The following is a 14,317-nucleotide window of genomic DNA, read 5'->3' as shown; positions in this document are numbered from 1 at the left end:
TTCCCTGCTGCCTTCAATGGGAAAAGTCTGTTTCTTGACTGCTACTGCCATTTGTACATCCGTTAAGGGAGAAAATGTCCTAAACCACTTCCGGTTATGGGTATAATGATGACTGGCCGCCGTGTCAAAAATCCATGTGGATTCCTTTACCCTTACTTCATTTAAATTTGCCTCTGATAAGAAAAAGGATCTATACTCACATCTGTCAGTCGATGGAGATCTCCGCCAGTCCGGTGTATTTCTATATCTGGCTCCTCTCCGTCGATGATTCCTTCCTCTAGAATTTCCCTGTCCTGTGGTGCTTCCTCTCTCGTTGACTGGACTTGGGGACCGGTTCGTCGTGGGATTTTGTTGCTTCAGCTCTGGACAATCCTTTCTGAGATGTCCAATGCGGTCACATTTGTAACATCGCTGCCGATTTTGAACTGTCATCACCTCAAGCCGCTCCTTAGTTTTCGTCTTCAAAACCATGCGGTTCTCTTCAATCACAAGATCCACCACCAGTTTATCGAACTTGAAATCCTGGTCACTCCTTGTAAGCATTGCTTGGACTAGATGATCATACTCTTTAGGCAAGTTCTGTAAAAGCTGGAAGCAGATACAGTCCTCAGGATATTCGGGATATGTAACCTTAATTCGATCAAACAATCGTTGTAGACGGGCCGCAAAAAGGGAAATATTTTCATTTCGTTCAGGTTTTGAATTTTGCAGTTCCATAAGCAGTTGCATCCGGGCGCATTTGTTATCCGGGTCGAAGAACAATTTCAACTTTTTCCATGATTCTCGGGGATCTTCGCAATTTTCGATAATCTTCCTAAGTCGTTGCTCAATGTTTAAAAAAATCATCGAAACTGCTGCTCTCCTCCGAACATGGTGATCTTTAATATCCGCTTTTGTGATTCCTGCCTCTTTGTTCTCAATCGGTTCTTCCTCCTCTCCATTTACTATGTTCCAGCAGTTCCGGTCCATTAGCAGGAACTTGAGGTTTGTTGCCCATTCGACATAATTCGAATCATTCAATTCTTAAATTTTAACGTTTTGGGTGGACATAGTTCTTTACTGGAAAAAAATTTCGTATATTCTTCAATTCAAAAATTCTTTCACCTCATTGCTTCAATGAGATTGCTCTGAAAAATTAACTTCCAAATTTCTATTTGATATTTCATACAACAACATTTCTTCAAATTCACTTTACTCAAGCCGACGGAATGTGAATAGGGAAGGGCAGTCTGGGCCCATAACCCTCTTGTTGACCTAACAAATTGTGTCTAACTCCCGCAAGGAAGGTAAACACCAAGTTTAGCAGATGCCTTTCTGTTTCACATTTCTGTAGCTATCAAGTGAATGATATGTCAGAATTCAAGTTGTAAGGCTAAATCATTTTATTTATTATAATCCAATAATTAGCAACTGTAAAACAAACTTTAACATCGGTAAATGGTATAAACAAGTATGAGGAATTTCAACATTACTCAAAACATCCTTCATGTTCCAAAAGATGATCTTTCCAAAAAAAAAATTTGACACCCTAACATGAATTATCCTAAAAATATTTCAAAAATTTTAAGTCCCTAACTCTCATGGCGAAATTCTAAAAGCCATCCCCTAAGTGCAGGACATCGCATTCAACAGCGAACGATCCTCTCAAAAATATGACTATCGTCAGACGAAAATGAGAAACGCGAGCAGAAGTGATTTCCTTCTCATTTCCCCCTGCTTATATAATACAGCGCATTCAATGCACGTCACGCCGGATATGCCTACGTAAGAGCTTAATCTGGATGTTTCCAGAACATTCGATTTGCCTAGGAGCTATCAGGAGATTACATCATCTCCGCTCGTGCTCTGACGTCACATCCTTCTTCCTGACGAAACACGTCGTTCACAGTCGTTCTGATGTTTATACGTAGATTCTCCCGTACGCGAATTGAAACAAGCGACCTTTAAGGGACAAGATTAACTGCCTTTTCATTATTTAAGAAATACAAGTGAGTAAAAACATTTACACTTAGTTTTCAAAATGAATTGTTGAGAATATTTCTCAAATAGACATTTTTGGCTATCAGATCTCCATAATTGCGTAAGGGACTTTCCGCGATTGCCTTCTGCGCAGATGCATGAGAGCGCCTGGGTCATATGGCTATAGACAGTCATGAAGGCATGACTGCAAAAAAAACCTCCTGACCGAATAGCGGGATAAATTTATGGCATATCTCTTGACCGCTATTCGGGAAAAAGGCCAAATTGGCTGCCCATCATGTGTATTGGGAATAGAAAAATAAATTAGTTTGTGTGTGTTGTGAATCTGGTCTCTTAAATTCTCTCCATCTCCAAAATTTGATTTATGGAAAATGTGACAAAGAAGAAGGGGCGAAAATCCTCTTCAAGCTTTTCATCATCTCGAGTCGCTTTTTCCAGGTCCTTGGAAGTTACCGGGAGCGTCTCAATCTGGGAGATTTGAAACATTGAGATATCGTCTATGACATCTAATTCTTCCGATTTAAGAGGTAATCTTGATAAGCAATCTGCATTGCTGTTATCCTTGCTGTTGCGATATTCTATGTCGAACTGAAAAGATTGCAAATGGAGTGCGTAGTGTAGGAGTCAAGTAGCTCACATCACTGGCAGCCCTTTCTTCGATCCGAAAATCTGAGTTAGTGGCTTGTGGTCAGTCACTAAAATGAATCTTCTACCCTTGAGATATAGATAAAATTTGTTTACACCCCAGGATATACCCATCCTTATCAATCTGTGAATACCTTATCTCAGTCTTCGTCAGAGTCTTTGAAGCAAAAGAAATAGGCCTTTCAGTACCATCCGGTAATCTGTGTGATAATACAGTACCTAACCCAACAGATGAGGCATCTGTTGCTAACACTAAAGGTAAATTTGGATCATAGTGCATCAGTATTCTTTCTGAACAAATTTCATTCTTGATTGCATCAAAAGCCGATTGACACTTTTTTGATCAATTCCATTTAATATCTTTCTTGGTTAAATTGTACAGTGGGTAGGCTAAAGTAGAAAGTTTTTGGCAAAATTTTCCATAAAAATTTACTAGACCTAAAAAACTTTTAACTTCCTGCACATTTTCGGGAACATTAACTTTCACTATAGCTTCCACTTTTTCATCTGTTTTCTGGATGCCAGAGGAATTTATTTTGTGACCTAGAAAGTTGATTTCATCTTTGAAGAATTCACTATTTTTCAAATTGATTTTGAGACCATTGTCCTTACAAGTTTGAAAAAATATTTCTAACCGGGAAAAATGAGATTCGTCGTCAGGTCCAGTCACTCTAACATCATCCATAAATGCCTTGATGCCTTCTAATGCATAAAATAAACTGTCCACGTACTTCTGCCAAATTGCTGGGGCACAGTTCAATCCGAACATTAGACGTTTGCATGCGTATAAACCTTTGTGGGTATTGATCGTCAGTAGTTTTTGACTTTCTTTGTGTACCTTCATTTGGAGATAGGCTTGGCTAAAATCGATTTTGGAAAATTGAGCATCTCCGTTCAGGGAAGCGAAAACTTCTTCCGATCTAGGCAAAGGGTGTTGCTGAACTATCAAATTTGGATTTAATGTAACCGAATAATCTGCGCATAATCGTATGGAACCATCCTTTTTGACTACTGGAACCACAGGAGTAGCCCATTTCGATGTGTCGATTTTTTCTATAATATCTTGCTTTTCTAATCTATCTATTTCATCTTCAACCCTACTTTTCAAAGAAAAAGGAACACTTCTGGCTTTGATAAAAACAGGCTGAACTTCCGGTTTGAATTCTAATTTGCACTCGAAATTTTTTATTGCACCAAGTTCTTCATCAAAAATTTCTTTGTATTTATCCAACAACGAAACCAATCGATTGTCGCGTTTTTTACCCACGGATTCCGATTTAATTGATTTTACAAAATTCCAATCAATTTGAAAGGAATATAGCCATTTTCTGCCAAAAATTGTGTCTAAATTTTCTTTAAGTATGAAAAGTTTGACTACCTTCTTTTGGCCTTGATATTGAGCCTCAACTTCTACTTGCCCTAGAGGAATGATGGTGTTTCCAGTATAAGATTTAAGAATAACCTTGCATGGCAAAAGTGGTTTCTTTGATATCTTTCGGAAATTTTGTATGCTCATCGTGGAGATGGCTGCACCAGTATCCAACTCCATTTTTGTGGAATACCCATCAATTTGGATGTCCAACAGAATTGGTGACCTATTACCCTTACGTTGCAGGGCATAGAATGGGAGTAGCTCTGCTTCAGGGTGACATTCTTCGTTTGTGACAACAATTTGTTTATTCTTTTGAGGAACTTTTTTAATGTCCTGCTTAAATTTGAAACACACTTTCTGCAAATGACCCTGTTTTTTTTTGCAGTAATTACAGGTACTTTCCTTGAATTTACAACTTGCACTACTGTGGTTATTTTTCCCACAACGATAACAGTCTTGAGCTATCGAGACTTTATTTTTCTTTGGAAAATCTTTAGATGATTTTGGCTTTAGTGCATTAACTGAAATAAACTTGTCATTTCCAATTAAATCTTTAGCACCTTGGAATGCCTTCGGAATGCCAGAGCGATATTTAGGGTAGTTTCCAAATCAATATCATCTTTCTCCTCGAAAATTCTGTTCAGTATTTGACTGTTCCTTAATCCACTTACAAACACATCCCGTAGCATAATATTCAGCACATCATCTGGATATAAACAAGGAACCGCAAGTGAGAGTAGTTCTGCCAAATAACACGAAATGAATTCGCTCTCCTGCTGCTTTCGGTTTAGAAATGCATGTCGAGCAGGAATTATTAATGGCTTTGGATTCAAATGTTTACTTAAAATTGTTCGTAGATCATCGAAACTTTTATCGGCAGGCTTGACCGGAGCGATAAGACTTATCAATAACGTAAACAATTACGGCAATAAACGTGAAATGAATACCTTCCCTCGCTTTTCATCCGAAATGTTCTGAAAATCTAAAAAAGCTGTAAATCTGTCAATATTTGAATCCTATGACTCAACAGATTCGTCGTATTTTTCAAATTTTTCTTTTGAAGAATCGGAACAGTTTCGTTTTTATTATGAATTTTCAACATTTCCATTAAAGCATTGTTTTGCTCTATCAATTTCTCAATTTCATCCCTGTTTCCTTCTACCATTTTCTGATTATTAATGTAGAATCAATTTCAGCAACATAAACAGTTAGTAAAAAGAAAGTTCTTTCTTACCTGTTGCGTTCAGTAGAGAACAATGTCCATAGTTTCGCTTTTGATATAGTGAGTTCTTTGCTTTCAATAATCACTCGTCGCCATATGTGATGTCTGTAGTAGCTTAATTATTCATTTAGAATGATACACTATGGTAGGATAACTATAACAACTTTATTTACAAAGGAAGGGAGAGATTGTTATCCATGTATGTTAACGATGCGCATTACATAGCTGTTTCCTTTACATTCTTTCATACAGTTAAAAGTTAGAGTTACACTACAATACCACGGTTACAGTTACACCTATGTTACAAATATATTACAATTCACATCACCACTACTTTTCTCTACGTCACCCCACCTCTTGGTGTTGAGCCTTAGAGTTTACCATACATCACCACGACTGCGTGATTATATGCTTTTATACTTAGAAATATATAATGATACAAAATAAATGGGTAACACTCCTAAACAATAATAAAAATATTTCTCCCACTAAACTGCATTTCAATGTACATCAACTAAAGAATAAAATTATCCAGCTTTTGACTCGCAAGCTCTGAGAAGAAGCAATTTGGCTTCTTTACTGCTGTTGCCAATGCCATTTAACAAATTTCTTGTCCAAAGAAATTAACTTCCTTGGAATAACACTTATGAGCTGTGCATATAAGGTCCTATGCTGTATTTAAAATTTTTGATGAAGATTTCAGCAAAATGTACTGCAGTTATGTTTAACTAACACGTATTATGTCATTCTTTAATGCACATAAAATAAAAATGTTGCTTGAAAGCATACAAGAAAGAAAGACTTGGATTATGTGAACTTTCTATTCAGGAAAGAAAATTTCCATTACTTGCTAACTAAAGTAATAGAAAAAGGTGATTATTTTACAACCATGTAAAAATGCTCTGAGTGCAAGGAATTAAATGTAAAATGAAGTACCACTGATACATTGCCAAAAAAAATTATTTTATTATATGAAATTGAACAAAAACAAATCAGGATATCAAATTGCCATTGGTTTTGAAAATCTTTTGTATATGAAATGCTTTGTAAGTTGCGGCAGCATGTGTTGAAACCAAGGTTTCTAGGGGATTTCCCCTAAATATATCTTGCTCTAATTTTAAGCTGCATACTTTTTTCTTTTATAGATTAAAATTATCAAAGTGGAGAAAAGGCAAAATGATATCATAAATAGATTAAACAAAACAAAAACATCAAAGTTTCCAGACCTTCAACTTGAGAGAGAACAAAGAGACCAGAAAGAGAGACAACAACAAAAGCAGATTCTGCGCAAGGAAAAAGAATTGGAAAAAGAGCTTGCAGCCAAGAGAGCGGAAGAAGCAAAGTTAAGGTATTTTGACTTGTGAATGTTTTTCATATTTTAAACAATTTTTTAAAAGATCATTTTTTCAGTTATTTAAACAAAAGGTATTCTGTAGCATTTTTATTTCTGCTTTGTTTCCCGTTAGTGTCACGACAATAATTATTTGCATGCATCAGTTATACTAAGAGTTTAGGTCTTAGTATTTCTTTTCTTGTGGTATTATGGCAGTGTTTAATAATAGCTAAGTGAAATATTTTTGTGTTCCAAATATTGGACAGAGGTCCTTACTTTTAATCTCCAATAGTATATGCTTATAATACCCTTTTGCATTATCACTTAAGTTATGAATATGACTAGTCCGTTGGTTGTAGAATGCCCTACAATAATAAAAAAAAAATTATGCTTGTAACCTCAGCTGTTGTCTCTATTTACATTTGTCATATGCTCGTTTCATCTGTTTATTTTTCTAGATTAACTTTTGTTGTTAACTATGAATCTGAAAACAGATACAACACTTTTTTTCTAGAAAGCTTTCTATATTTGTAAAAGACTTAACTGTTTGGTTCTTTTTGTTTTGATAGTGGAAAAAAAATTAAAAATCTCTTGAAGGAAAACGAGCTGATGTGTGCATCACATGACTTCCTTTTACTCCAATTTAATATCATTTTCTCATTATTGGCAGTTTTAATATGATTCAATAGTTTACTCTCGAAATATCACCAACAATGGCGAAATTGAAACCAGATTTTTAAAAAATCGCCAAATTTGTCACCAAGTTGGTGACAAAACTTGGCGACCAAAAGCCTGGCGATATATCTCCAAGTATCTGCCAAATTATAACACCACTTAAGTTTACATCGAAATTAACAATGATTTCCCCCAAAAAAGGGGCAAAAGACCCCTTTTGAAGCATACGAATGCAACCAAAAAGGAAGGTGCACAACTAGACCCCACTAGGAGTTTATGTACCAAGTTTCAACTTTCTAGGACATTCCGTTCTTGAGTTATGCGACATACATGTGCACATACGTACATACAGACGTCACGAAGAAAACTCGTTGTAATTTAATCGGGGATCGTCAAAATGGATATTTAGAGTCTGTACGTTCCTAGGCACATATCCGCATGTGGTCGGGTTGAAAAAAAAAATCAACATTCATTTGGGGGTGAGCAAAATAGAAATTAAGGCCGATTTTTGGGTGAAAAGTTTTTCGCAAATATAATACTTCCTTTTTTGTAAAAGGAAGTAAAAATATAATTTTAACTGGAAATTTTTAGGATTCATTGTAAATCGAAATTTGTTTCAAATTTTTTAGATGTTTAAATGTCTTTGGAAGCATGATATTAAATAAACTTTTTATTTTCTATGTAACGTGTACCACAAGTCATTGTTGCTTTTATTGCTTTTAGTTACGATAATAGCTTAGCTCAATACATTTTGCTTTAAGTTAAATTTTTGGAAATATATTTGGGGGGTAAAGCACAGCTCGGATGGTTGCAATTTTATTTTCACAAAACACAATTTTTGTGAAAAAAGTTTATAAAAAATCATGGACTTGAAAACTAAATGGAGCAGATACCCTGTTCATAAAACTTTCAAAGAAAAACTTCTGTCTCATTTAGATTGTTCAGCAATGCATTAAATGTATTGAAAGCAAGTTTTATGGAAATATTGAACTTTAATGAATAATTATAAATTAATTGCAAATTATCGAATTATTTAATTACATATCTAAAAGAGATACATTTTCTGTATAAAAAAGTAACCTTTTAAATAATTAAACAATTCATTTTATTATTGAATGTAATATTTTTTGCAAACAAATTACTACTAACTGTTCAGTACTCTTTCAAATATTTAATGTTGCTAGATTTATATTACTCATTTTTTTAACAAAAATTATCACTTAATTTTATGCATCATGAAGTACTTATCGCAAAGAGAGAGAGTTTGGTTTGAAAATGACAAAAAATACAATTTGTCAGTAGCACTTCAGTTGAGAGAAAGAGAAAATCAATAGATCCAAGTATTGTGAAACAATAGAAAAAAACTTTTACATTTGGAAAAACTTCCTGCTTTTTATCAATATACATTGTTGATTGCAAATATACTTTTCCTTTTGAACTTTAATCTGCAAACTTTAAATGCAACATGTGTGAAATGAGTGCAAATCATATTTTTTTTAAATCAATCTTCACAAAAATAATTTTAAAAAAGTTCCTGTAATTAGATGTAGGGGAAAGGGGTGCATATCTGAACTTTTTTTTTCATGTATTAATTTCTCAAAAAATTTTATTAATTTCTCACAGCAGAAGTGTCCCCATAATAGACTAGTCTTTAGTTGTGCCCTGGATTTTAACAAAAATATTTCTTTATTTTTTGGAATTTTTAAAAAATGTCTTTAATTGTTACCATCTGCCCGAAAAGGGGGACAAATGTGAACAAGCCCAGGGCACATATGAACACGATTGAAAAATGCAGGACAAGCATCATATTTCAATAGAAAACTCTTTAATATCAAACATATACGTATATACCAATTACATCGAAGGTTTTGTAACCTAAACTGCCAGTGTACAGTCAGTGTACAGTAGCAGTCATTAAGAAAATATTTTTTCTGAACGATATAACTGCTCACTGTCTATTTTAAAGTTCTGTAGCATGTTCTTATCATTTGGTTGACAAGAAAAAAAGTTATGAGACTAAACAATGCAAATAATATTTTATTATGAAAAGTTGATTCTTGTTATATAGTCTGTTAAGCTTCATACAGAGTGTGATGATTCATTTGAAAATTATTTTAAACTTCAGTTTTTAATTAACAGAACATATTTTGTCTTTTTTTTCTTGTAAATAACACTAAACAAACTTTCTTGTAAAATTTCCCTTAACTGTTGTCCAACTATTTAGTAACAAAAAAATTTAAAAAATAAAAATTAAATAATTTAGTAGTTAATAATAATGTAATAATAATTAGCAATAAAGTTACAAACTAATTATAAATCATTACACCTTTTTGAACTCTTGCAATAACTCTACGCTAAATTTTATATTACCGAGAGGATATGGGAACTGTTCACATGTGCCCCATCATCTACCTTAAAACTAACCCTCAAAAATAAAGAACTCTTAATTTAATTTAAAAAAATAAACATTGTCATAAATTTACTTGAATATATATAATGGTATGCAGTAACTAAGCTTAGTTTATTAAGTTAGTTTTAAACATATTCTCGCGTGAAGAAGATGCAATAAAATTACATACAACACCTGCTAAAACAAAAAAGCTGTCACTACATAAACATAAACTGGCTCATTGGTCTAAAAGTTTGGCCAAGAAGTAGGGGAGCGAGATCCCACTAGGCTTGACCTGCCCTCATCCAGTTTCTAAAAATTGTTTCCATAGATGAAGAGTAAAAATCGTTAATAAAACGCTAAAGTAAGAATTTTTACCTCTTTCACGTGAACTAATCAGGGTTACCAGGGGTTGAAAGATGCCTAAAAATAAGTAATTTACCCTCATCGAGTTACCAAAAAATTGTTATAAATGAAGAGTAAAAGGTGGAAATAAAATGTTTAAGTAAGGTTGCCACCTTTTTCGGGTCCCTAATCTGGGTTGTCAGGTGTTAAAAGGTACCCAATGAGGGAGATAATTTACCCCTTATAGAGTTTCCGGAAATTGTTGTCATAAGAGTAAAAGCTGTGAATAAAACGCAAAATTAAGGTTGTCTACCTTTTGCTGGTCCCTAAGCAAGGTTGCCAGGTGCTAAAAAGTGCCAAAAGTGAGTATATTACCCTCATTGAGTTTTCACAAATTGTTATCATAAATAAAGAGTAAAAATTGTAAACAAAACTCTTAAATAAGGTTGCTTACCTATTGTGTGTGAACTAACCAGGGTTGCCAGGATATAAAAGGTGCTCAAAAATGAGTAATTCACCCTTATCCAGTTTCGATATAAGTTGTATAAAAAAGTGTATTCAAAAATATATTACAAATCCAATGGTATAGGGTTGCCCAAGTAAAAGTGGTCCAATCATAGGGTTGTATCTATTCAAAGTTTCAATTATTGAAACTTGTAGCTCCTGACAACCCTGATTAGGGACCGGTAAAAGGTAGGCAACCTAACTTTAGTGTTTTTTGTTACAGCTTTTATCTTCATTTATGACAAAAATTTGGTAAACTCAATGAGGGTAAATTATTCCTTTTTTGGGCACTTTTTAGCCTCTGGCAACCCAGCCTAGAGACTGGAAAAAGGTAGACAACCATACTTTAGCCTTTTATTTACAGCTTTTACTCTTCATTTACGACAACAATTTCTGAAAACTCGATAAGGGGTAAATTATCTCCCTCATTGGGCACCTTTTAGCCAGTGACAACCCTGATTAAGGACCCAAAAAAGGTTGTAACCTTGCTTAAAGGTTTTATTTCCATCTTTTACTATTTTCATTTATGATAACGATTTTTGGATACTCGATGAGGGTAGGTCACGTCTAGTGGGATCTTAGACTATAAGATTGATACTGCCATTACTTAAGAATATTTCAAGATTTTTTACTTGACGTTATCCTAGTAAAACATACCTTGTTCACATGTGCCCCCCTTTCCCTCTCATTAAATAATAACTGCCATTAATTTAACCCGTTCGCACCCAGCGTCACGCGGACGCTACGCAACGATTCCTCTCCTATCAGCCCAGCGTCACTTATCCGCTACGCACTCTGATCGACGCTGTAGTCCCAGCGTCACGTATATGCTTTCTCGAAATGGAACGATTGAATTGAATATTTAAATGATACTAGATGGCGCTAAATGGCTATAACTTTGATCATATTCGAGTCGCATGGTATTTGACCTTCATGTACACGCTTTAGTTTCTTATTTGGGCCTCTCAATGGGATAGATTTTTTTTTATGTAAACAACAGTGAATCACTGCTCTGCGCATATGATTTATGAGGTCTCAATTGCTCTTGCTTATATCTTTGCTTCTCTTTTTTTTACGAGTAATTGAAAGAGATATACATCTAGCTGAATAAATTATGGGGGAGGGAAGGAAGGTTAAAATATTTTTGCGTATGTGTTCTAGACTTTTGGGATTCCCCGTTCAATGAGAGTACAGGAATGAGTTCAAGAGGCCTGAAGTTTATGATTATTTTTGAATCCTTTCTGATATTGTTCTTCTGTATTTATTCTTTTTCATTTGGGGATGGGAAACTGCAATAAAAATGATTAGCGAAGTGAGTGAAAGGGAATGTTTTCGAGTGAATTATGAAGCAGTTTTGAAACTTGTCGCGTGGGAAATATAACTAGTTTAAATTCGTTGACCTAAGTTGTTTTAATCAAAATTACATAAGGAACATATTTTTTTGCTACATTTCCTTTTCTTTGATTCCACACTCACGATGTCAAACTCTAACTTTGTTTTTGTGCACATATCATTTAATTTTGTGCACATGGTTAAAGTTTTAGTATTCTACTTATTTCGTTCCTTCTAATAATGTAATAGTCTTTATATTAGTAATTAGTAATCAGTAGTACATTGTTTAAACAAAATTAAAATTTCAAGCCATTATTTTGAGATGCTAATTTTATATGAATATTTTTGTTCAGTTAGGCTTAACTGCTGTAAATGCTCGGGCCGATGGCGGCGTTCCATTTCAGAACGTTCGGTCCCGTAGCTGCGCTTCGTTTTCCGAGCACTGGTCCTCAAGGGGTTAAGATTCATCAAAATTAAAGAAACTTATGAATTGTGCATACAGTTCACATTAGTTTTCAATATTTCAATAAAACAAATTTATTTCAAGTACAAACTCATTTATTGCAGGTTTTTGCTACATATTTTCTTACATTATTTGCTTGCATAAACGCGGAATTAATGGTTTAAGTTTCTCTCATCATCAGTATGATTGTTACTTTCAGCACTCTTATCTGGGGATCAAATGTAAGGTTCGTGGGAAAATCCGGCCATTTTTCAACAAATCCAAATATTTACCATTACAGTTATAAACCTAAACTACAAAAGCAGGATAAGATTATCAATGCATTATATCAAAAATGTGCAACACTTGAACTTTTTATTGCGTAAATTACCAAGTATCACTTCGAAAACATGCATTTGAAAACAACACAATTACCATTGGTATGAAACTTCACTATAAATGTTTCTTGACAGCTAAGAAATAAGCTGGCTGTAAGAAAAAGAAGTACAGTCGAACCTCCATATATCGAACTTCCGCATATCGAAATTTTCTATATATCGAAATCCCAGCAAATTTCTATGTTCGTTAAATAGAAAAATTGTTTCTCTATATCGAAAAAAACCTCTATATATCAATTTTTTTCGAGACATTCGTAGATTTTTTTTCCTCTTTAGACTGTTTGTCTCATGAAAAAATAAAGGTTATGGAGAAAATTGTGTTCACTAAAGGTTGCTACATAACTCATAAGGAATTTGGGGTTTAGGGGTGTGTAAATAGGTCGTTGTTTCATTCTAGAATTCTTAAATTCCCTTAAGTTTATTTCAAATATCTTAGTTGTAACCAGTAACATTGTAAAATCAGTTTCAAGTCATCCCTTTTGTCTGTTGATTATTGTTCCTAGTCGTTTTAGCTGCAGTAAAAATCATTCAAGTTAAGGTGATTAATTTTTTACTTTTCTCTCGATTACATTCTCAAAACGAAAATCCCCTAATGTTGCGGATCAAGTTGAATTGCTGAAGAATAAAGATGTATGAAGGCGCAGAAATGAAATTTCTGTTATTTTTTCAATTATTAACTTTCATTTAATCCGATGCTCATATAAATTAGAAACTAGGTTTCATACTCGAAAAGTCCTCGACTGTCCTTTTACTCCAATTTAATGTCATTTTCTCATTACTGGCAGTTTTAATATGATTCAATAGTTTACTCTCTCACCAACAGTGGCCAAATTGAAACAAGATTTAAAAAAAAAAAATCACCAAATTTGTCGCCAAGTTGGCGACAAAACTTGGAGATCAAAAGACTGGCAATATATCGCCAAGTGTCTGCTAAATTATAACACAACTTGAGTTTACATCGAAATTAACAGTGATTTCCCCCAAAAAGGGGCAAAAAACCACCTTTGGGGCATACGAATGCAACCAAAAAGGAAGGTGCACAACTAGACCTCACTAGGCGTCTACGTGCCAAATTTCAACTTTCTAGGACATTCCGTTCTTGAGTTATGCGACATACATACGCACATACATACCTACATACAGACGTCACGAGAAAACTTGTTGTAATTAACTCGGGGATCGTCAAAATGGATATTTTGGGTGTCTGTACGTTCCTAGGCACATATCCACGTGTAGTCAGGTTGAAAAAAAACTCAACATTCATTTGGGGGTGAGCAAGAAGCCGATTTTTGGGCGAAAATTTTTTTGCGAATACAATACTTCCTTTTTTTGTAAAAGGAAGTAATAAACTGGAGTTTTGTCTCTGTTTTTAGAAGCCACCAGGCTATCAATAATATCCATATCCAACATATAAAGTTTCAATTCCTATCATATTAAAATATCATAGGCATCATTAAAAAAAATCTATCCATAAAACAAAGTCCAAAACATGAGCATGGTCCTCACCCTTCTTCAAATCTTTTCGGCAAAAGATTGCAAATTAAAAATGTAGATGTTTTTGTGAAAGTAGCGAGATTTCATTTGTGGAGTGTTATTTCTCCATTTATTTCTGTTTTACTTTCAATACTTATAAATTTGTAGCACCAATAGGTAATGGATTATTTTATTTTGTAGTAAGTT

The 14,317-nt window shown here is 34.1% G+C and overlaps 1 protein-coding gene across 1 annotated transcript in view; it reads left to right on the top strand.

The window, feature by feature from the left end:
• The window catches only part of LOC129219174 (coiled-coil domain-containing protein 25-like), a 63,417-nt gene that overhangs the window by 40,970 nt on the left and 8,130 nt on the right, over nucleotides 1-14,317 (top strand). The window contains exon 6 of the mRNA XM_054853494.1: nucleotides 6,365-6,567. Coding sequence (XP_054709469.1) covers nucleotides 6,365-6,567 — 203 coding nt within the window. The remainder of the gene's footprint in view (nucleotides 1-6,364; nucleotides 6,568-14,317) is intronic.

The sequence above is a fragment of the Uloborus diversus genome, chromosome 3, assembly GCF_026930045.1.
Source record: "Uloborus diversus isolate 005 chromosome 3, Udiv.v.3.1, whole genome shotgun sequence".
Taxonomy (NCBI): domain Eukaryota; kingdom Metazoa; phylum Arthropoda; class Arachnida; order Araneae; family Uloboridae; genus Uloborus; species Uloborus diversus.
This window is presented reverse-complemented; position numbering and strand designations above follow the sequence as displayed.